The sequence below is a fragment of the Tachypleus tridentatus genome, chromosome 9, assembly GCF_004210375.1.
Source record: "Tachypleus tridentatus isolate NWPU-2018 chromosome 9, ASM421037v1, whole genome shotgun sequence".
Lineage (NCBI taxonomy): Eukaryota > Metazoa > Arthropoda > Merostomata > Xiphosura > Limulidae > Tachypleus > Tachypleus tridentatus.
The window spans coordinates 119,297,197-119,322,830 of NC_134833.1; the positions used below are offsets into that span (position 1 = coordinate 119,297,197).

Consider the following 25,634-nt stretch of genomic DNA (forward strand, 5'->3'; position numbering starts at 1 on the left):
TACTAAGATTTCTCACTTAAGAGGTTCATCAAATTTGACTGTGGCTGCTGAATGAAAAACTACTGAGACATCATTTGCAAGGAGAGTAACATCAGAGGGTCGTATGCCAAGACCAGGAAGAGTTATGTCCCCATGAATTGGAACCAGCTTTGACAGCTGGTGAGGTCGCTCTTTCCTAATATCATCAAAAATCTGTAACAAAATTTAAACAAAAAAACTGTTATCCCAAAATAATGTTGATAACAATGTCATAATACTGATACTGGAAAGATAACATAACATAAATATCTTAAAAGTATTACCAAAAACTTAATTGACAATAATTGTAAGTGATATCTTTAAATACATATATAGTGACACCTGTTGTTTGTTTAATAAAATTCTCATTCTGAAATAAGCCAGAGCTCTTTTTTTCATGTTACAGTTGAAACAAACAAAAGAAATGAGGGTTCATAACAACTATGGCTACCAGAAAACCAATATTTTCACAAAGTAAATATATTGGAATAAATGTTGTTGTCATGTATAATTGCAATCATCTAAGTTTTACTTAGAATGAAAAGTTGCATGCTGTTATCAAAAAATATCTTTCTACCTTTTCAGTAGGCAGTTGTTATTTTTATGTTGCTTGGCATTTGTATTACTATTTTTATTGGTTGATTGTTTCATCAAAGTGTTTTTAGTTGTTTCTTGTAGTTTTGAAATAATATTAATTAGAACACTCAAGAAATGTAGCTCTTGTAGCCTACCTTCTAAAGAATAAATATTTAATTAAAGAAGTAAAAAATTACATACAAGTTCAGTAAGTTAAATGCCAATTAAAAGAATTATATTTGCAAACACTGTTAAAATTGTTTTACATAAACTTACATCAGAGCAAAAATACAATGCTAAGGTTAAAACCAAAAACACCAATACATATAAAATGGGAATCAAAAAATAACATTCTTGATTTTGACGATACCTGCAGAGGGATTAAGGAAAAAATGTCAGGATATACACAGTTTATATTTTAGTCCATTTTACAAATGATACACACTGGATAACAATAACTCTAAAGAGCAGATGCAAGTGCTAAGACTCCCAAAACTTTAGATATTTATCACCAACTGCTGGTGGTAAGACATAAACCACTAGTAGTGACACATATGAACAGTATTTCAAATAATTTTCATGTAAACAATCTCCTTCATAGGATGTTTTGCAAATGCACAAAAAGATGTCAGAAAAAAGTGATGCCATGAGATTAATTACTCATATCAACACTATTTAATGTATACAGTATACAACCTATGGTTATAAAGATCATTAAAAGAGAAGAGTAATCCTCGTTACCACGGTTATAAATAAAACTGAAAAGAATTTTGTAATTTCCATGTTGCAATTTTTGCAATGATGTTCTAGGACAAGTAATTTTGAAAATACAATCTTCTTCAGTATGCAGTTTTTCTTTATAATTACGCTGTATTAACTGTACTATACGATTTGTCAGTCTACTTTGAATAAAAAGCACTAATTCATGTCACTTGAAAAAGTTTCTATACTGTTAGCATTATATGGTGTTAAATACTTTCAATATATATAACTTAAACCAATTTCATCTACTATAGATACTTTAAGATGAAGTACTGGTTACTTATTATTAACAATTATCATTTGAAATAATTTATCATGATATTGGTGCAATATAATAAATGGTGTTTCCTCAGTGAAAATACTTCAAACAGATTTTCCCAGTATGAAAAAACAACACTGTATCTCATTAGTTTCACTTTTATTATTACACAATGTGTAGGAAACATCATCACAGAAGGGTAGCTGATAAGAATACTTCGTTTCCATAGATTATCTTACATTTCTAATGCAATTTTATAATAATTTTAAAATCAGAAATACACATTTCTTTTTTATAAAGCTATGGATAAATACAATTTCTTATCATTACACTTTTCACTTAAAATGTAAATTGTAAAATAATAGTAAATTCAGGAACAGAAATGTATATATATGTGGGTGTGTGTGTATTGTTTTACATCATTTTACGACGGCTTATATTGCAGAAAGACCAGCCTCATCAATAGAAATTTGTCTGTTCACAGCTTTCAATCTGATATCTGAATTCATAACAAAGAGTTGTTTAGAGATGGTAAATAAATGTATAGGTTTAATTTCGAAATTTAATGGAGACATTGTTTCATTTTGGTTTTCATGAAGAAAGCAATTAAATATACATTTTATAAATAGGAAACTATAATACGTGTTGTGGATGAACTTAAAAAGAAAAAGCCAACTTATCTTGCCTTAGCATTAAGAAGTTCTTCCATCCGTTCTCTGGGTTCCCGACCTCCCTTAGACCGCAACAAAAGATAAATAGTTTTTACTCCACCACAACATCGAAGCAATTTCTCAACCAATACCTATGAAATAAAAAATTAATAAATCACATATAAATAACATTATAAAAGGTAGAATTCAACAAACACAAATTGAATATCTCAGTCCCTATGCCTAATGAGCCAAGTTCTCATACAAGCAAAAAAGGCAAATAATAAACCTTATGTAATAACTATATTTCTCATCCACATATATTCATACACTAGACCACAAGTTTTTAAATAAAAACCACAAGCACTGCCATATTAATCATTACACTAGAGGGAAAAATGCATGCTTCTGACACCCAGTAATTTTTGGTTGTAGTATTCTGTACTTGATTGCATCAAATTTACAAAATGAAAGGCAGTATTGTGTATTTAAAATAATTAAAACAGTTAAGTGACCTGCCTAAACTACTCACAACAGAGGTTAGGTATACAGAGTTCTAAATAAATCTGATGCCTGTTCAGGGTGTTTCAATAACAGCAACATTACACCTAAATAAGTGAAACCTATTACACAGCATGTGACACCCATAAAAATGACAAACTGATTGACTTATCTAGCAAGAGACACCAGATCTATTAGTGCTTTCAAAACATGGGTATTGTAGACAAGTATTAAATCCCAGTGATATTGCTCCAAGGGCCCTACTCAACAGGATAACGATATAGGTATTCTAAATACGTATAAACAAATACAGATAATCCACACACAAAACCTTAACATAGAAACATGGCTGTCCAAGATGTGGCTCTTCAATTTCTTTTCTTTTGCAATGCATAATACTATCTACATACACCCCTCTTTCTTACCCTTATGGCAAGGTCATCCATACTTTCCTTCTCCTAATTTCATTTTGGCACAGCTTAATGAAGTTTAGTAAGCTTTCTACATATGCAAGCACATTACTCTTTTAATTATATAAATATCTAACATGTTTAATTCACCAGTGAAACAGAGAACATTCAATAAATAATACAAACCTTAAGTATTTCCAGTTCAATCAAAAATTCATTAGTTTTGAACAATCCAATTAACAACCATGTGTGTCAGTTCACTCATCAATAAACCTTGAATGTTCTACAGTTCAATTCAAAAACTATGAATGTTTAACTGACCAACCAAAAAATCTTAAGTATTTAACAAAAAAAATTCTATAAATTATAGGTAATAAGTATTAATCAATCAATAACCTTAAGTTAACAGATCAAGATATATTCACAAGTATGCATTTAACAAGATTACTTCATGGGTTTCGAAATTCAAAGTCAACATGTCATATATTTAAAATACCAACAAAAAATTAAAAAATGTTTAACAGGATACCTATCAATTGTATAAGAACATGAAAATAATACATTTATTTAAAACTGTATCATTAACTACTAAATAATGCTCTCGTAAATGTTTATGAAACTTGGTAAAAACAATTAACTGGTCTTTTAATTTTAAAGAACTTATTACTTATTCTTCACAACAAATCAAGTTTTGTGAAAAAAAATCCATTTTCACAGTTTAACGGAGTTTTTCATCAACCAACTCAACTTCTTCATATCAGACACAAACAGACATCTACTTGTTTATTTCAGTTTTAAAATGTTTGGTTCTAAACCCAAAGAAAATAGTGTATTCCTACAACATGAAACTGAGTCTTGAATTTTACTTTTATAAGATTCTGGATTTAAGATGTAAATACATTTACTAAACCATGGTGTCTGTAGCAACATAACCCTAATTCATTACATTTCTTTTTAAAGGGATAATGTGCATACACATTTATTTGACTATTCAATACTAAAATATTCTTAACAAAAAGTAAAATGTTGGGTATACATGTTATCTTACACTGCTAGAAAAAGTCTAATCTAATATTCACACACACACACACAAATGCAATAACTCTCCTGTAAAATCTATTTTAATCTCTATCTCTCTCTGGTATTTGGGTGTATTTATTTGTATACCCAGGAGGGTCAGGTACACTAGACCTCTTCCTCCTTCCATGACTTTGCTGAAGTGGCCAGATTAATATATTTCGATTAAATACTGAATGACTGGAGTGATATCATCTGGTCCTTTTCAGGACATGTCCATTTATATTGTTTTTTATTTTTTATTTTTTTAAATAATTCTAGAACGTAGGTGGCCTGTTTTATTTTACCTCTATTCTATTATTACTATTATTTTAAATGATTCTATCTTAATGATCTAATGTATAAATTTAACAGGGAGAGGTGTTTAGGTCTCTCTTCATCATATATACAATACCTGTCTAGTTCGCATAACAACTCATTTTTTCGCCAATTTTTATCAAAATATTTTATTGTACTATGTAGAAGTCTATCTGGTATTGTTTGTGTGTTTGAATAATTATGCATGAACTTTGATGAAGTGGTTTTAGGTACTATGTATGCTGATGTAATTAGTGTATTCTGTAATGTTTGGAGTTTGGTTTGTATTTGTTTTACACTTACATTGAACCATGCAAGAGCTACATAGTCTATTACAGGTCTACTATATGTCTTGTATATTTTAATGATGTTTTCTGGTGTTGTTCTGTAGTTTTTACCAGTTAGACTCCTAGCATAGTTTATTCTTCGCCAAATTTTAATTTTTATGTTATTTATATGTTTTATCCATGTAAGGTTCGAATCATATGTTAATCCTAAAAATTTTTGCAAATGTAGCAGTCTGGAGGAGCTCTCCATTCATATAGATTTGGGGTTGAACTTTTTGATATTTCGTAATTTTGAAAATTGCGTCTTCGCTGTATTTATTTTAATTCTATATTTTTCGCAATATTCACATAATCTATTTAGTTGTGGTTGTAAGTTAGTGGTTGCTATTTCTGGTGTAGGGGTACTTTTCCAAATTACTACATCATCAACAAACTGAGACGCGTATCCATGGTTTGGGTCTTTAAGTGGCATATTATTTATATACATGATGAAGAGAATAGGGCTAACCACCCCTCCTTGAAGGACTCCAGCTTCTGGAGTGAAGAACTCCGAGAAAGTTCCCTCTACGTTTACTCTACATTTTCTATTTTCCAAAAAGTTTGATAAATCTATTTTAATGACATCCAGTTTTTGTCTGTCTTGAAAATTCGCGCGCATTTCGTTTGAACGGATGTAAACAAAATGCAGGTATAAATATAATTTCGTAAACGTTTTATACAACAACATATTACAAGTTTAATAAAGTTTTAAAAATATCTACCGCTAGGTCGTAGAATTACACCATAAGTTATTTATTTCTAGTATTAAGTACGTTAAATTTTAGCCCTAAATAAATTAAAACGTACACAAATTAGTATTAATTTATCAAATATAGGCCGTACTTAATACAGGATTAACTAATATTAAACCTGAAACAAGTGGAAATACACATTTCGTTGTCTCCTCACCAACTGCGGATTGAAAATATAGTGTCATAACACTTTGTGGGCAGTAACATTTGTCGTTACATACAGTTTGCTGAGTTACAAGTTTTTGACGAAAATGATAAAAAAAAAAATTCGCACGTTTTTCTGAAAACGAGGTGTTTATATCGACGGCGCGAATAGACCTACATAAAAAATAAAATGTAAATGTACCATATAAGTGTAACTTTCAGTTAATGACTAATGTATTTCTAGCTTTCTAACTAAAAAATCAAATCCCATTGTTGCTGGCATTATCTTATGGACTAAACACACAAGTCAAAGCCCACAAGATTCAACAAAGCCATTTCCTAAATTAAAACTGTTGAACATAGGGAAACCAACCTCTCAGGAACATTAGCCGCCTATGCGGCTATTCTTTACGAAAAAACGGGATAGGTTGCCACAGTTATAATGCCACCCTAACTGAAAGTGCAAAGTGTATTCAGTGGCATATTATGGTTCGAAACTTGGACCTTCAGGTCCACAGCCTGAAGAGGTAATAATTACGTCACACCTCCACAGCTAAATTAACGTGAGAGAGAAACAACGAGTTATCTACTGAAAAAAGCTAGGTTGACTCAGCAGATGGATGGTCCGATGTGGCTTTACTATAATAAAACACACACAGAGACAACATACTAAAAAAACAACACAAAATAATATACGATATGACACTTTTCCGGTGTATAAGTGGTTATATTGTCACCAAAAAAAAACTTTAGGATAAAAAACAGATTTGGTTAAGACTAACATAAATAGTTTATCTTTACTTTCATCCAATGCGGTACTCAGGAAAATATCATATTTCTTCCTCTCTTAGCTTAGCTTTACCTTACAGACATTTTCAAAACATTTCGGATATATATGAATTTTTAAACTGCTTACACATCTTACCATATATGAAACTGGCCACCTGCCATATTGCCCTTATTTCGTGTACCAGTTACATCGTCAAGAAGTGTGTCCCACTTAGGTATTTTTCTAGAAGTTTCTCACGGGCGGTGATGATGGAGACTGTTTTGCAGATTTTATTTCTACTTTCTTTGGTAGCATCGTCTTGTCTATGTTTAGAAATGCCTGCAGGTTAAACTCTCCCCACTTCCACCTGAGACAATTAATGCACTAGCTGGTGCGCTCCGAGAGAGATTATGTTATTGTTTTGTACATTTGGTGTCACGCTCTCTCAGTCCAGAATACAAATATCTGAAGAATAGATAAAAATGTCTATTTCTGTAGTCTTGAAGCACCTGCCGACGTCCTGCACATTCGTATTCGGGCCTCTCGTTATACAATTAAATAAACCATAATTTTGTTTGTTTTTTAACTCAATTCAGCACAATTTTCAATTTTGACTGCGCGTTATTTATCCTATATGTTCCTCTCGTTTTATGTGGTTAATAATTAGAATGGTATATTAGTGAACCTTGGAACACTCTTTTGAAGGTAAACCCTAAAAAAAAATCGAAAAGCATCACTAAGTTTTTCTTTAAAAAGTAACAACAAACCTGAGTAACTGCTTATTTCGTTTTTTTGTATTAATCGGCATCTCTATAAAATTGTAGCAATGAGTTAATAAGATGTCAGAAAGTTGTGTTTATGTATTCCATTCTTGACTATTTTAGATAACATAACTTTGATGAGTGGGTGTTTGATTCTGATATACATACAGGCTGTGGCGCTGGTGAAGGAACTGTTCCGCTAATTTAACCAGATTTTCCATTACTGCCGTCGTAGTAATAAAGGTACTAAAGTTCATCTCAGTATGTGGCTGTGATATCTGACTAATAGATATATTTTATATCAGATCAGAGAATAAATGCAGCTCAGCCCATCTTTGCACGTGGCCACAATTTCACTGTTCCTAATATCAGTCTTATAGATGGCTCTATTTTTTACCAGATCAGAGCATCAATACAGCCCTGCTTCACTGGCTTAACAACTACAAAGTTAATAAGAATCCAGGTGATGGTTTGTTTGTATTGGAATTTTGTGTAAAGCTACACGCGGGCTATCTGCTCTAGCCGTCCCTAATATAGTAGCGTAAGATTAGAGGGAAGGCAACTAGTCATCACTACCCACAACCAACTCGTGGGCTACTATTTTACCAACGAATAGTGGGATTGACCTTACATTATAACGCCCCTACAGCTGAAAGGACGAGGATGTTTGATGGGACTGAGATTCGAACCTGTGATCCTCAGATTGCGAGTAAAGCGCCAATCCAGGTGTCAAGTGCGAGGATATCCAACTATGCAGTTGGTGCTCTGTTACTTGTTTATATGTCCAATGATTCTAAACGGTATCTAAGGAAAAAAACACTTCCAATTTTAGCATTTTTTAAAGTTTTTTTTTATAAAAAACACAGGAATTTTTAACCTTACAACTTTCTGCTCATTGTATTTAGGGTAACTATCTATTTGTCATCTACAGCTGTTAATAACAACATCTTTCTCATCAGCCAGGAACACCACATTTTATCAAATGACGTATTCCGTATCATACTTGCTTAAGTGATGTGTTGTCATGATAGTGGTTAAATCCAAAATGGCATAAGTAAGTGAACACACTTCATGTGAGGTCTGCACAACGTGTTTTCTGTTAACATGGATACTTTTGCAAAACTGGGATTAATAAACCACATACCACCTGTAAAAGTGCTGAGAGTGACTACAATTGCTTCACTGATGGTCGTCAACGCAGTATCAGAAAGCAAGCTGAGGAACGTTTTTACCATGGTTATGTCAGTCATAAAAGACTGTGTTAAGCTATGTTGCAAGCTATGTTAACAGACGTGAGGCCTAGATGCGAAAACTCTACACAAATATATACCATAACGAACAAAATATCTTTAACGTATGTAAGGTGTCCTTGCTGTGTTTTTTGTTCGACAGGATAGTGGTTCCTTAGCAGCTTAATGCTCGTTTGTTTGTTTGTTTTGAATTTTGCGCAAAGCTACACAAGGGTTATCTGCGCTAGCCGTCCCTAATTTAGCAGTGTAAGACCAGAGGGAAGGTAACTAGTCATCACCACCCACCTCCAACTCTTGGGCTACTCTTTTACCAACAAATAGTGGGATTGACCGTCACATTATAACTCCCCCACGGCTGAAAGGCCAAGCATGTTTGGTGTGAAGGGGATTCGAACCCGCGACCTTCGGATTACGAGTCGAGTGCCTTAACCACCTGGCCATGCCGGGCTCAGAGGTTTGTCAAATAATAATTTACGCCAGTGCATCTCAATATCTTCCAATATGATTTACCCAGTACGTTTTTCACAACAGTTGACTCACCCCAGTACAAAAAAAAACAAAAAGTACTAAATCAAAATACAAAATTAGTTATTATGACGTAGTATACATCAAACAACAACTAGAATAAGTAATAATAACTAATTACTCTTTTCTTCCCTTTGAATTTATTGTGTAACTTATAATACTCATTCACCCCATCGTTCTCATTCATACTGATTCTGATCTCATTAACCCCTTTTGAATTTTTTTTAAATTTCGTGCAAAGCCACAAAGACTACCTCCGCAAGCTGTCCTTAACTTTGAGTTGACAGACTAGAAGTAAGGCATCTATCCACTAGCATCCATCGTCAATTCTTATGTTTTATAAAGCTAAATTTAAGGTAACATCAGTTAAAGTCGAGAAAGGATAGACGAGCTGTCGGCCTTTGGTCTGTCTCTAAAGAATTGGGGGAAAAATATTAGAAAATGATTTGAGTGTGCAAGTGTAGCGGTCGTCCTTCTAAGTTCAGCTGGAATGGAAACTACAGGATACTTTTTGGTTATGAAAAGTTAACGTTCCGATACACGAGAAACAAAAGTAAGGTTAGAAAGAAAGGTACTGATTTGGCGTGTGTTTGTGAAAGGAATACAAAAGACATGAATTCAAGGGATTAAAGCGAAAACCGTGAGATGTGAGAGAGAACCAATAAACTGAAAGAGGCAAAGGAAGAGAATAGTACCCTAACAGTATGAAACAAAACATATCTCTGAATTAGTTATTATTAAATACCAGTTGTAAGCGGCAGTTTCTTATGTTTAAATGGCATCAGTCAATTTCTAATAGGAACAATTCCAACCTTAATTAAGTTGATGGACATAAGAAAAGAAAACAAAATGCGAGTATATATGATCATAACATTTTAATACCATAACCAAGAAGTGAAATTTGACCGTTACTCTTATAATGCACATACAGCCCATGGATATGATGAGTAATTTTGCAGCGAAACACGAATTCCTGAATTTCGAAGCCCGGCACGTTAACAATTAAGCAACACCTGGCTTTTATTTGATCAGGTCATTACGTTTGAAATTTGATAATGAGGTTCCTCACCAGGTCTAAACTATTCCTAGGTTTAACATATTTAGTTATACACACTTATGGTTTACCTTTCCCATGAAACCCGTTGCTCCTGTTATCAGGACAGCACGATCCTGATAAAACTCAGCAACAGGAGACGTGCCCTCTTCCATCATCGCTTTTAGTCGTCAACTTCAAGAACTACAAAGGCGTTTATAATCAGGTAAATCTTAATTTTCCCTCCAAGTAAATCTTCAACGAAACCTGAAAGTATAAGTGACATTTATAAACAAGGAAGATAATATATTTTTTAAAAATATATAACATATGTCGAATAAACACTTGTATTTATAACAAACCTGTAATATCTCTTAAGCTAAATAATTATTTTTTTCAAAATGTGATTTAGCAGTTCCCAGATAGGCACTAAATTAAAAGGTAACAATTGTTAGGTAATTCATGATGACAAAAAAACTCATTTGAAGTAAAAATATATTCTAAAGACGACTGATATATAACCAGGTTAGGTAAGTAATGCAGTATCACACACTTTGGTTAAAAGTGTTTAGCACTATGTCTTTGGTTAAAGAAGGTAGTTCGAAGTGTTTGTATTAAGAGAGGTAGTGACAGTAATTTCTGAATGAAGTTATATAGTGCAAAGTGTTTTTATTAAAGTAAATAGTGCAAAGTGTTTTTATTAAATTACGTAGTTTCAAGTGTTTTATTAAAGTAGGTAGTGCCAGGAGTTTCTGATTGAAGTTAGGTAGCACGAAATGTTTTTATTAAAGTAGATAGCGCCAATGTTTTTATTAAAGTAGGTAGTGCCCATGTTTTTGTTAAAAAGCTTTTGATTAAAGTAGATAGTACCAAGTGTTTCTGATTAAAGGTACGTCGTGTATAATGCGTTTTGTTAAAGTGTATTACATCACATATGTGGTTGAGATTTTGTGGTGACAGTTTTTGTTAAAGATATGGTTTGTTTTGAATTTTGTGCGAAGCTAAACGAGGGCTATCTGCGCTAGCCGTCCCTAATTTTGCAGTGTAGAAGGCAGCGAGTCATCCTCACCCACAGCCAACTCTTGGAATACTCTTTTACCAACGAATAGTAGGTTTAACCGTCACATTATAACGCCCCAAGACTAAAAAAGCGAGGATGTTTAGTGTGACGGGGATTCGAACCCGTGACTCTTGGATTGGGAGTCGAATAATTTAACCACTTGGCCATGCCGGGCCCTTTAAAAACACGTAAAACAAAATGTTTTTGCTTAAGAGTGCGAAGTGTCATAAATGTTTTGGTTAGGAATAACTAGCGTTACATGTTTTTGATTAAAATGTTTGGCGTAACGATCAATCAACATGTTAACTAAAGAATGAAGATATATTATCCAAACTCACCTCGCTTAGAAAAAAAAATTGTCTTCAAGACCGCATGGAACTGATGACATTATGGGATCAAAGACAGGGGAAACACAAGTTACTGTTAAAACTAGTATCATTTAACACAGAAAAACCACCTGCTATTACACACAACGATACTTCTGACGTCTACAAGTTCAAAGGTTAATGTTACCATCACATAAAAAAGGCCTGACATGGCCAGGCTGGTTAAGGCGTTCGACTCGTAATCCTAGGGTCGCGGGTTCGAATCCCGCTCGCACCAAACATGATCGCCCTTTCACCCGTAGGGGCGTTATAATGTTACGGTCAATCTCTAGTACTTCAATGTAAATTTCTGAAAATATTAATAAAAGTAATTAAGACTGTGAGGGTTAAGCAAAACTTCACACCTCTGTGTAAACCAACTCTGTGTGTCTGATTTTTTAAACTAATATAAATCTTAAGATTTTAAACTTCGGTGTTAATTCTGGCACACACATCATTACAGCAACTTGTATTCAAGTCTTTCACATTGTTAGCAGTTATTTAAAGTGGAATTGGAAAGTTGCAACGTTTCCTGATGATGTTATGTTCTCCAAATCTGTTTGTGAATACGTTAAAATGTTTAAAAATAAACAATAAATGAAATATGCAAAAAGTATATTCTTTATAGATATATATACATACAACCACGTGAACTAAATAAGTTGTTCCAATAAATATAAGATAATGGACTCATCATCCATACAAAATGCCTCACTCCATTTTTACAGAATTCGTTTGACCTTTGACAAGAAACTCAAAACTGTGGCATAAACATCGTATAAAAACAGTACAAAGAACCAACAGCATAATTAACTGTGTTACATAAAATAATGAGAGTATCATAAGTCATATTCAGCCATATAAGTCATATTGATTGCATCGTTTTAGAATAAGATAGACTATTCGGTTACTTGTTGGACTGGTTACGCTGCAACTTCATTTTCTTGTAACTCTGTTATTTACCTAAGTCACTCAGAATCCTCAGTAAAACCTGTAAACACTGCTACAAGTGCTTGTAAACATTTACGTAGGTGCTGTTTTATCCGCAAACTTTAACTTGTAGTGTTTTACATATCTATTTAAGTATCACGTGTTCATTAAATACTGTTCGTAGACGCACTGTATGTAACAAGACTGATAATGCGCCGTGAAACACATATTTTGACATAAATTATCAGTATCTTCTAGTCTCAGTGTGCTAAAGACATATTTTATAACTAAAATTTAACTTAAAAATCAATGTAGCTCATTCTAACTGGGAATGTACAATCGCATAAAACAAGACCTTTTAATCCTTAGATTGTATGTTTGATTGTTGAATTTCGTACAAAGCTACTCGAATGTTATCTGCCCTAGTTGTTCCTACTTTTAAAGTGATAGACGAGAAGGAAGGCAGATAATTAACGCCACCTACCGCCACTGTTTGATAACGATAAGTAGGATGGACTGTTACATTATATAACGCTCCTACGGCATAATGGGTGAGAATGTACAATAACGAGATTCGAACCCGCGAATTGACAGTCAAGTGCCCTAGCCACCAATTCATAACGATTAGTTTACTGATTCATTAGCTGGGTATTCTCGAATTAATTGAGATTTTCGGCGTTAAACCTGATACCGACTCCTGAGATTCTGCTAGTTAAGGATAATTAGCGAAGTCAGAAATTCTAAAATGCAATACTAACATGCATAATAATCGAAAACCTTCACCCTCATATCATTTGTTTCAAAGTAACTCTCTCCTTTCTTAAATGTTAATTAATGCCAGTCTCTATTTCGTAGACGACTCCAAAAAACATGACGTGTGTCACAAAACACTGTACGTAATTATAACTCAGACACAATCTGTAATATGTCATTAACTCTTTACATACGCATCAGTAAACACGTTTCAACATGTCTGCACATTATTTAACTCTATTCAACAGACGTACTTCCCCTTTTATTACATCACCACAAACGCAGTATAGAATTGGACATAATTCCACCACGTTTTAACTCCAGTTCTTATAATACGTTAAATAGAAAATATTCTTTAAAATTACGTCAGTTTTGCTAAACGTTAATAATAATCACCCTTAACAATGCCAAATGTACTAGCGTTACTGATATAACGTACAGTCACTTACAATTACTTTAAAACACAGTCATTTTCTTAGAAAATCGGTATTACTAGAGCAAAGCAGGGTTATTTTGTTGCAGAAATTAAAATAAGCTTTTATCATTCTACGAGTTCATATATCGTAAAGGATTTTAAAATAAAACCTCGATGATTTTTATTTAAAAAACGTAATTGTCTTGTTTAAATTAACAGGGACAGTTCATGACGTATAAGTACACTTTATAATGACTTGTGCCGATGCATGTGGATTTCTTAATTTGGATTAAAACGCGAAGAAATTCAAGGGCCCAATATGGGCCCAACATGAATCGTATTGTAAAATAATGTCAAAGTAAACATAATGACGAAAGGCATTTCACACCTCGATCTCATTTTCACAATATTGACCATTTTGTAACCACGACGTCATAAACACGGCCATATCCTACAGTCAGAGTCAGAAAAAACTTCTTAGATTTGGTGGTGAACGAACAATTGAAATCCCATTCTTTTGTGATGTGCCCCAAAAAACGAATTACTGTGAGAGGTATACTGTTTTTTTACAAGATTTGTTTGGGGAAAATTTTTTGTTATGGAAATCATGTAAAAACCGTGGAAAATTGCTCAGTCATGTAGCACGTTTATACATAAAATGATTTTTTAAAATCTGTATGTTCACAAAAGATGTTTGTTTTGTTTTTGTGAATTTCGCGCAAAGCTATTCGAGAGCTATCTGCGCTAGCCGTCCCTAATTTAGCAGTGTAAGACTAGAGGGAAGGCAGCTAGTCATTACCACCCACCGCCAACTCTTGGGCTACTCTTTTACCAACGAATAGTGGGATTGACCGTAACATTATAACGCCCCCATGGCTGAAAGGGCGAGCATGTTTGGCGTGAAGAGGATGCGAACCCGTGACCCTCAGATTACGAGTCGAACGCTTTAACACACTTGGCCATGCCGGGTCTTCACAAAAGATCCTCTGCTAAAATAATCTTAATAATTTGACGAGAATTAAACGAGAGCTAAGTACTGTTGTACAAGTCCAAAGATCATGAACAAGAACAACAGTGTCTTATTGATCGGTACTCGATTATTTAAGTTGCCACTTCTACTAGATTACAAAAACATTTTACATACGTTTTGGAAACGTTTAGGATATGTGTGTGAATGATGAACGATGAGTCAAAACAAAAGATGTCTACGCAATCACTCACTAGGGAGCGCTATTGCTGAAAGCCAGCTTTATGACCTCACTAATGTTCGGAAACATTGATTTTCTTATGGATTTAGTACCTAGCTCCAAGTGATATTCTTCAGGAGGAGTCCACAACCTTAAGTACTGTTGTAGACAGGGCTGTTGCAAAAGTACGTTCTACCAACTGCCTTAAAACATGAGTTGCCATCAAGAATCACCACGAGAGAATACATCATTGTAAGGCAACCAACTCAAGTTCCAAATTCCTTTGACCCTTGAAAAAACATCCTGCGAGTGATTATTTTTTCATAGCAATATAAGAATAACTATTCTAAATTTTTAATCTCTTACCCTTCCCAACTATGACTTCACCATTCCTCCCATCTTCTGTAAATCAAACCCCAAAACTCAAATTATCAAATCTCTCCTTCATAGATGAAAAGGAACTCCTACCCCTGAAAATCCCTGAGAATCTTTCAGTCCAAATTTTTTGTTTACTTTTTTCCTCATGCAATGTATCTATTTGTAAATATTACTAATCATTTCTCCAAACATTATAATAAAGCCGATAAATGACTATTTTAATGAATAAAAAAGGGGACAGGTGAAATATGTCTAGAAGCGTAAAAGTTAGTTTGTTACTATTTTCGAATCTTTAATGACAGGGCCATTTTGAGCTCTTTTATCTTCTTTTTAATTCTACGTTAAATAAGTTAAAGATGATCAAACGTGGCAGTAACAAAACGTTTACAAATTACCATTTGTAATGAGTAGGTGGTATAAGACAAAAACAGATTGAATCAAACAGGAAATCACGAAATGCTATGTCTTTCATCTTAGGTTATTACTTTAATTTAAAAACTCAATCAAGGATGGGAATAGAAACATAGATAGACAAAGATATGTGTACTAATCACAGCATTATTTCCTTGATGACCCCGCCCCCTGGCTCAACAGCAAGTATGAGGGCTTATAACTCTAAAAATCTGGATTTTATACATATAATGGGCAGCAAACAGATACCTTACTGTGTAGCCTTGCGCTTAACAATAAACAAACAAAAATGCCCTTGACTTCACGAGGATGATGGAATCGCGTGCAGTCATTTGCTGACATTGAGGCTTTAGCGACACGGAAACTTAAACCAATTGAATCAAGTAAGAATGTGTGTGTGTTTTTCAGTGATGACAAGAAAACCCACTTGTAGAGAAAAATATATATGTAAAAACGGCTAGTTTGGGTTGACAAATTTTTTTTATGCAGAGGAACGAACAACGTTTTGGCCTTCTTCGGTCATCATCAGGTTCACAATGAAGGAAAGAGGTAACTGATCGATAGCTGACCACTATCTGTTAGTTGTTATTATGATTATTACTATTATTATTATTACCATTCGACTTAAAACTTGTGACAAATGTTAGTACATTGTTTTTGTGACAGCAATACTATCCATTCCTCATCAGTGTTTGAAGGGGATTATGCAAATGAATGTAGGTATGTAGAGGGCGTGCTTAAATATTTCGCAAACATGTGGTCAGCTATCGCTCAGTTACTCCTTTCTTTCTTTGTGAACCTAACGATGACCGAAGAAGGTCGAAACGTTGTTCGCTCCTCTACATAAAAAAAATTTTCTGAACCCAAACCAGCCGTTTTTACATATATTTGTATGTGTTTTTCTTATGGCAAAGCCACATCGGGCTATCTGCTGAGCCCACCGAGGGGATCGAACCCCTGATTTTAATGTTGTAAATCCGTGAACATACGGCTGTACTAGCGAGGGGCGAATCAAGTAAGAACCCTCGATGTTAAATGATGATCAGCTATCGGAAAAATTCGATTTTTTCGCAAATAAACGAACAAAAGACAGACACAAGCCGCTTTATGATACATATATTTTTTCAATAGGATTGTTTAGTATAAATTAATTATATATTATATTCGATACTACAAGAGAGAATATGTTACCACGTACATATTAAGCTGTGTTTTAATTATATAAATATCCGATTATTTCAACGTTTCTGGATTAACCATTAATAAAATACGTTTAAATACATTTCCCACCCACAATATGATTAATTTTGAAACTTGACAGAAAGAGTGTAGTACATTCATTTGTAATCATTGGAATCACAATTTGTTGATGTGCGAGAGAAAATTCTAGGTATAAAATGTGTTGTCACTGCTGTATAACTAACAGCTCATGTGTTACCCTTACAGTAATTCATTACAAACCTTTTAAAAGGAATGCTCCAACAAAACACAGATCTGTTTAATTGTTGCACTAACAAATGAAACACGTTGCTACGATAGTAACACTCAGTTGTTACTTTAAGCGTAATAAACTACGGAACTAATGTTCCGACAAACCACAAATATGTTATGCTGTTTTCCTATAACTGGTACAAACTAAAATCTGCTTTTTCTAAAGCCAAACAGAATTTGAGAATGTTTATTTAACAAACTAAAAACTTGTTTCTATTGCAGTAAAACACGATATGTACAGCAGAGTAAAAATCTAAAGTAAAACAAACAAGTTTATTAAAGTGATCGGGTCACAAACAACACGTTTATTCTTACTGCAGCTACAAATAACATCTTTGTTACCCATCACTTACTATCAAAGTTACAAACTACAGATTTTTCTACACTATGGTAAGGCCAGGTGGTTAGGGCGCTTGACTCATAATATTAAGGTCGCGGGTTCGAATCCCCGTCACACCAAACATGCTCCCCCTTTCAGCCGAGAGAGCGTTATAATGTGACGGTCAATCCCACTATTCGTTGGTAAAAGATTAGCCAAAAGTTGGTGGCGGGTGGTGACAACTAGCTGCCTTCCCTCTAGTCTTACACTGTTAAATTAGGGATAGCTAGCGCAGATAGCCCTCGTGTAGCTTTGCGCGAAATTAAAAAAACAAACACTATGGCACTTAGAAATTGTACGAATGTTTACAGAGAAATCGGAGTAACAGGAATATTTATTAGATTGTTACAAGAAACATGTTTTAAAACAATTCCCTAAGTTTAAATTATTGTTGACGTGACTAATGTAATGCAACTGTATACACATAAACCGCTATCTTAAGTTGTACAGCTATATACGAGGTAAACAGCTGAACCTACAGACGAACAACCGGCCTTGGCAGCAACGATCAACAGTTTTGTCTTTTATTAGGAATAAAACAGTAAGATTATCTAATCTTACAGAAAAGAGCACGTGTCTCGTTATAGCCACTAGGTTACGTTTTCTAATCACACCAACGGTAAAAGTCTGGCATCGAGAAGCCGCGGGAAAATTAGTCTGGGCCAAGAATAAGATTTATCTTATAATGACGTCATAACCCTGACTTTGTTACTCTGGCCTTTATGAATAAAACTATTTGCACATTTGTCATGCTTTATAAGACATGTTTGTGTTGACTTACATGGTTTTATTACTATATAAAAATTTGTGTACAATAAGTAAATGGATATGACGTCATTTGTTAATGACGTTTAGGCTACAAAATAAAAACCACACACACACACACAATAAACCTGACAGTAGGTGATAGAGTGGTTGTTTGGTTACTTTTTTTTAATCAATGTTCAATTGCAGTTTTATAACTAAATATCCTTATCATGTCGACTATTGACCCCTGGACGCTTTAGCCTAAAACTGACACATCCCAAACAACGTTTAAAAACTTTCACTACAAACATGTTATTTCACAACGGGATTATTAGAAATTAGCACGTGTCCCACAACACTGTAAACACGCCACACACGTTTCAGTATATGTTGAGTTCTTCATAAAAGACTTAATGTATAATATAATGAAACAAAAAAATCTGTTATTTAACTAAAGTTGCGAATCATATACTGTAGTATTACTGTATCAGAAAAACTTGCATGAAAAATAACGTCACGTTTATTCACACGCATGTTTCGTTAGGACTAATTTTTGAAAATCTTTTATTAAGGGTTAAATTTCTGAATACATTCACAAACTACAATTATTTTTACTTTCTTTATTCAAAAATAACTAGTCTGTGATACGATACACAGTTTTAAAACTGTTAAAAAAGGTGTTATGTAAAAAGAAGTAACTTCGAAGTAAAGTACAATTAACCCGAAATACCTTTTATGTATGAAGATACACAGATAAGGTTAGAAAGATGGCATATGTTAATGCACATTCGATAATGGAAAGCAGGATAAATACTGACATAAAAGTTTCCTTGTGGTTCTGGGAAGCAAACTACTCGAGTTTTGGTGCACCATTAGTTGCGTCACTTTCATATTTCGTTTAAGAGTTATTCAGTGAGCTACTAAAGTGACGTTTAAAGTATTTTATCGGACTATTTAAAATTCAAAAATACTATTTTTATAGGTCTTCTCCACCACTGCCAGAATTTTCATTGAATAACTTAATACATTACGTGAGTAAAATACTGCAACTGGTAGGTAACGTTTACTTTAATAACCCAATTTTTATCTTACTTCAATCCATCTGTTTAAATTTAAATGAACTGGCATGGCTTCCTTTTGACTTTTCAACAACTAACGCATAAAGCACTTTCTTAAGAGTCAGGTCGTTGAGTTCAATGGAAGCTTGTTTAATATGTTATTATCTTGCAGTGTGTGTGTTTACGATCACAAAAGATAGAGGTGTCAAGCCTGACTCTTCTATACGACTACTATGAACAATTTTTCTTGATTTTATCGCCTTCTGGATTTTAATATTCCACCAACTCAGACCAAGTGAAGCACATACTGTTCATTTGGTTTGAATTTCGCACAAAGCTACTCAAGGGCTATCTGCGCTAGCCGTCCCTAATTTAACAGCATAAGACTAGAGGGTAGGCAACTAGTCATTACCACCCACTGCCAACTTTTGGGCTACTCTTTTACCAACGAATAGTGGGATTGACCGTCACATTATAACGCCCCCACGGCTGAAAGAGCGAGCATGTTGGGTACGACGGGGATTAGAACCCGCTACCCTCGGATTACGAGTCCAACGTCTTAACCCACCTGGCGATGCCGGGCCCAGCACATACTGTATGTCGACTTAACTGAATTTTATGAAACTTTTACATTACTTCCAAACAAACGTTGGGTCTGTGTAATTCCTGTTCAAATATTTTTATAAGCACGTTTGTTGACAGTGCTACAGGTACACAGAATACGTACAAGTGAAAAAACTTCTACACAGGAACGTATGTAGACCAGTGGTTCTTAACCTGGGTTCAATCGAACCCCAGGGGTTCGGTGAGTCAGTCTCAGGAGTTCGGCGGAGGTTCACTGTGTGTGTCCGTTCCGTTCACCCAACTCCAAAGGCGACGCCCAGGGCAGGCTAGGGGGACTTGAGTCCCCCAAATGAGCCGAGCACCCTCAGCCCCCCAATATTGTTACCTACATATATTCATAAAATATAGAAAACACAACCGTCGTTGTTACTTAATAATTAACATCAAAGAGACATAGATCTGTAGAACTCAACGTCTTCATTAAGACGGAAGTATGTGTCATGCGCTCCATAGCAATGTACTGAATGCACTGAAACTCGTGTGCTGTATTGCCGCTCCCTGTGTAATGTCATTCTATCTTGAGCTTTGACAAAGATTAGACAACCACGTTGATTTCAAGTTACGACAGATCATCAGGGATTTTACTTGATAAACCAAAGGTTTCACAAGTATTTACCCATTAATTTCATTTATCTTTTATTGAAAAGTAAAACATAGCATGCATGTATAAGTGTATTGTGTATAGGTCAAAACAATGAAACATTTAGCCGGTGTTGTGTCCTCTGTGAGATCATTTTGCATTGTGTATCATCCATCCAAAATTGTACTGATAATTGTGGCATACACTTAAAATTGTGACTTACAATCCAATTAATGTTATACTTACGATTAGATAATAACCTTACATGTTAACTGACCAAATAATATTTCTAAACAATTCTGGAATGAATTTTGAAATTGTCATTGAGCTATTTAGAAGTGCCTAATTTAATGTAATGTAGTAGTTACATTATTGTAACAGGTGCTTGTCACACTTATGATAATAAGAACAATATCACAATCACAATTTGGCCTGTATGAATAATGTGAACTTATGAAGAAACCAGCCTTTCTGTAAAGGTCAACTGCAATTTAGGCATTTTGTTTTGGTGCTACAATGACCATTCAATATCCAGGCCGCGGGTTTGCTTTGTGGAGGGAGACAATGTCCACAGAGCCACTTAATCAAAGGGCCTGTGCATCCTCCTAGATCAGCAGTTCATAACCAGACTAGTGGCCATAGAAAACCTACTACTGATGACAAAACAGCTATCAGACCACCTCCAGTCACCTGACCTACAGCTGGCCTCTGCAGAGGACCTAGTACAATCTGTCGTCTCTGGTCTCTCAGAAATGAGAACTGAAGCAGAATGGAAGGACTTGGAAGAGTCTGCTGAGGATATATGTAAGAAAGTGGGAATACGCACTGAGATGGTGCGTCAAGGTGGACAGCGACCTGCCCCCAGACACCGGACGAATTCATAATCACATCTAGTACTGGCCAAAGAGATGAACCAACACCAGATGCCAGGAGACACACTTTCTATGCCATCATAGACAGGATGCTCAACGAGCTGAATAGAAGATTCACCTCTGATGCCTGCAATGTTCTGATGGGTGCAACTGCATTGAACCCCAAACGCTCCACATTTCTGGACAAGCAAGCACTCTTAGGAATAGCAGCAAACTCTGGTGTGGCAGAGAATGACCTCGCAGTGGAGGTCCACCAGTTGAACCGGCTAATTGCCAGGAAGAAAGACAAAGGGCAAGAAGTATCCACACCATTGGAGCTTGGAACCATGCTGGAGCCATACAAGGATGCCTTCATGAATCTCCACAAACTTGTATGCATCGCTGTGACCCTGCTTGTCACTTCAGCTGCCTGTGAGAGACGTTTCTCATGTCTGAAGCTTCTCAAGACATACTTGCGCAACAGCAGTGGTACAAACCGCACCAGCAACCTTGCTGTCGTGTCAGTAAACTCCAGAAGGGCAAAACAACTCGATATTGATACTGTTATAGACACATTTGCTGCCAATCACCAGAACAGGTGCATTATTTTGAAGTAATATTGACTATAAACACAACACGATGAAAGTTAGTTAGCCTGATATTGACCTTACTTTTCCTCAGAGTGTATTAACTTCACATGGGATAATTCGTTTCTGCTATGCAAACTGTCTTTATGTCATATTTCTTTTGATTTGTAGCTTTACTCTTAATGGTATATTAAATATTCAATATAAGCTAACCTTAATTTTCTTTATTATTATGTATTACCTTGAGTGGAATTTAGGTGAGTTTCCTCTTTTAGATATACGCATATTTTCATAAACAGATTATTTTTAATTTGTAATAATGAATTATTAATCAGAGTATGAGTTTCCAATGAAAACTGTATTGAAAACGCAGTTCAAAACAGCACACCTTTCTGAAATGTACCTTGGTATTTACATTATTATAATTTACCATCTATACTTCATATTTATGGCATTTTGGGAAGCTCCACAACAGTTTACCTCAGCCCCCCAACGAAAATATCCTGGCGCCGCCACTGTCCTACTCATATGATTCGTGACGTCATGCTCCACTTGGCCATCATTAGCTGCGGCTGATCACGTCACATCACTTGGCCTTAATACCTGTGCTGAGAGGAAATTCGTGCGCTTAGCAGTCGGCTTGTGACTGTAGTAATAGTGCGTCATTTGTGATTTTTTCCTAATCTTTCAATACCTTCATACTAACTATGTCGAGCAAAAACAGAAAGTGCTCGGACGAATACGTACATTATGGATTCACGTGTATAACAGAACATGATGGGAGTTAGCGTCCTCAATGAATGATTTGCAATGCCAAGTTGAGCAATTCTAGTCTAGCACCGGCAAAACTAAGAGAACTCTCCCTAAAGCTGCATGGAGATGGGAAATACAAGAACACAACGCTTGCTGAATTCAAGGTAAAGAGAGCCAGGTTCGATGAAGAGGCTACTTTGCCTGTTCTCGGCTTTGTACCCATCGACAAACCGATCTTTTCAGCATCGTAAGAAGTTGCGTACTTGATCGCAAAGCAGGGCAAACCACACACCATTGGTGAAGCACTCGTAAAACCAGCTGCGTTGAAGATGGCGAATATCATGCTGGGAAAAGCTGCTGAAAATAAGTTATCCCAAATTCCTATTTCAAATGACACCATTAGCAGCAGAATAGATTACATGAGCGGTGACATCTTGGCTCAAATAGTTACAAATCTGATTTCAAGCCCAGCAAAATTCAGCCTTCAACTCGACGAGACAACCGACGTTTCCAATATAAGCCAGTTTGTTGTATTCGTGCGCTATGTGAAGAACGACGAGATAAAAGAAGATTTTTTATTTTGTAAGCCTCTTACAACAACAACTAAGGCAGCCAACGTAAAGAAACTTGTGGATGACTTCTTCAGAGACAACGATCTTTCATGGGATATGGTTTCTGCAGTTTGTTCGGACGGAGCTCCAGTCATGCTGGGACGAAACTCTGGTTTTGGTGCGCTGGTGAAAGCCGATGCACCACACATTATTGTTATGCACTGTGTTCTGCACAGGCATGCGTTGGCAACAAAAGCCCTGAATTCAAAACTGGCAGAAGTATTAAAAATTGTAGTGGAATGTGTGAACTTTGTGCGAAATAGTGCCTTGAAGCATCGCATCTTCAAAGAGCTGTGTAACGAAATGGGCTCTGAATTCAAGGTACTTCTGTACTATTCTAACGTTCGGGGGTTATCCCGGGGAAAGGTGCTGAATCGTGTTTTTGCCAAGCGTGTGGAATTAGCCTTTTTTCTTTTTTTTTCGAAAGCACCAACATTGTCATGTAGATTGCTTCGAAAAATATGAGTTCATTCTCATTTTGGCGTACATGGCCCATATCTTCAATGCTTTCAATCATCTCAATCAACAGATGCAGGGCGGTGGAGTCAACATCATCGAAGCAGAAGAAAACCTGAAAGCGTTTCAAAAAAAGCTACCGTTATGGAAACGACGAACAGAGAATGATAACTTCGCAAACTTTCCCCTGTTAGACGAATGTGTAAGTAAGATCGAAGATGTGTCCGAAATTGGAGACATTTCTGTACCAGAGGAACTGAAGCAAGCATTTGCCATGCACTTAGATGAGCTCGCAAAGTATCTCGACGGATACTTCCCTACTAGAGAGTTATATCCAGCATGGGTGAGACAGCTGTTCACGTTTAGTGTTGCGACAGCAGATGTCAATGATGAATACCTCGACGAAATCATTGAACTTCAGCAGAGCCAGGTTCAACAGCAACTTTTCAGAACAACAAAGCTCTCAACGTTTTGGTGTCACCAAATTGTGGCGTACCCTCTTATTGCTAATGAAGCCCTTGAGATACTCATACCGTTTGTTACAACGTATCTTTGCGAGCAATCCTTTTCGAGGATGGTAAACATAAAAACGTAGAAAAAGAACAGACTTTGTTGCGAAAGTGATATGAGAGTGGCACTTGCTAAGGTGAAGCCGCGCATTTCTGAACTTGTCTCTGAAAGGCAACAGCAAAAGTCACATTGATTTGCAGTAAATATTCATTGAGTTATGTTTTTGTTTTTGTGTGAAATTCATGTTTTGTTGGTTTTGTTCTTCGAGCACAGTGATATTGTGTGCAACTGATGCATGGTTCATTTTATGCACCAATAAAATATCTACTTATGTTTTGAATTTGAAAAAAAAATCATATTTTATTTTTCCAATTACGAAGGGTTCAGTGAATGCAAGTACGAAACTTCCGGGGTTCAGTACCTCCAACAAGGTTAAGAACCACTGATGTAGACAATAACATCTTTTGGAGTATTCATGCAAAAAGCAGTAAATACAGAATTCTGCAGATAAGATATACACGTATAAAAACGAATAGACTACTTTTAGCCGCGACTAAGTGGCAGATTCACATCTAAATAAGGATTTTGACTCAGAAGGTCAAACCCTTTCGATTAATGTATTTGACCACGCACCAGGTCTCATACCTTAATTTATTCTTATCTTACCTAAAAGAAGTTCCATTTGGGGGTAGACTGGTAGATTCTGATGAGTAATAAAATCGAATCGGGTATACGTGTGGCCCACCCTTGATATTGTTCGTTTATAAATAAACATAAAGCTATACAACGGGCTACCTGTGCTCTGCCCACCAAGGATATCGAAACCACGTTTCTAGCGTCGTAAGTCCGCGTATATGCTGCCGTGCCACTTTAGCGCCGCTGGGTATTGTTGGCGCACAAAAATATAGCTAATTAAAACGGGGATCTCATAGATTCAGTTAATCTAATCCTTCTTAAACTAATATCAAGAACCGCAGTTACTGAAGATTCTTTCTTGTTAATATTTCTTACTGAACACAAAGTTGTACAATGGAACATACACCCTTGTGCAAATTAATTGAAACAAGACGGAAAATTACGATTTTTTCAATTTTTTGCGTTTTATTTCTGATAACCCAAAAATTACTCACAAATGAATACATGATATGACCGGGTTTATTTACCAGAATATCATTAATCCGCTTTGGCATCGAGTCCACGAGTTGACTGTAATCTTTACTCATTTTTGGATCGCGGTACCATACCTTAATTATGGCCTCAATTTATTTATCTTTCGTAGTACAGTCTTTCCCCGAAGTCTTTCTTTACAAATCGTCCAAAGATTTTCAATAGGATTGAAGTCCGGAGAGTTTCCAGGCCAGTCCAGCACCTTTATGTA

At 35.4% G+C, this 25,634-nt stretch overlaps 1 protein-coding gene across 21 annotated transcripts in view; it reads right to left on the reverse strand.

Moving 5' to 3' along the window:
* The window catches only part of LOC143226188 (putative fatty acyl-CoA reductase CG5065), a 122,271-nt gene that overhangs the window by 18,363 nt on the left and 78,274 nt on the right, over positions 1 to 25,634 (reverse strand). For all 21 annotated transcript variants that reach the window (XM_076456828.1, XM_076456813.1, XM_076456827.1 and 18 more), the window contains 3 exons: positions 10,203 to 10,377; positions 2,301 to 2,417; positions 17 to 192 (listed from right to left, as the gene is read on the reverse strand). In XM_076456828.1, coding sequence (XP_076312943.1) covers positions 17 to 192; positions 2,301 to 2,417; positions 10,203 to 10,289 — 380 coding nt within the window. In that variant the 5' untranslated portion in view covers positions 10,290 to 10,377. The remainder of the gene's footprint in view (positions 1 to 16; positions 193 to 2,300; positions 2,418 to 10,202; positions 10,378 to 25,634) is intronic.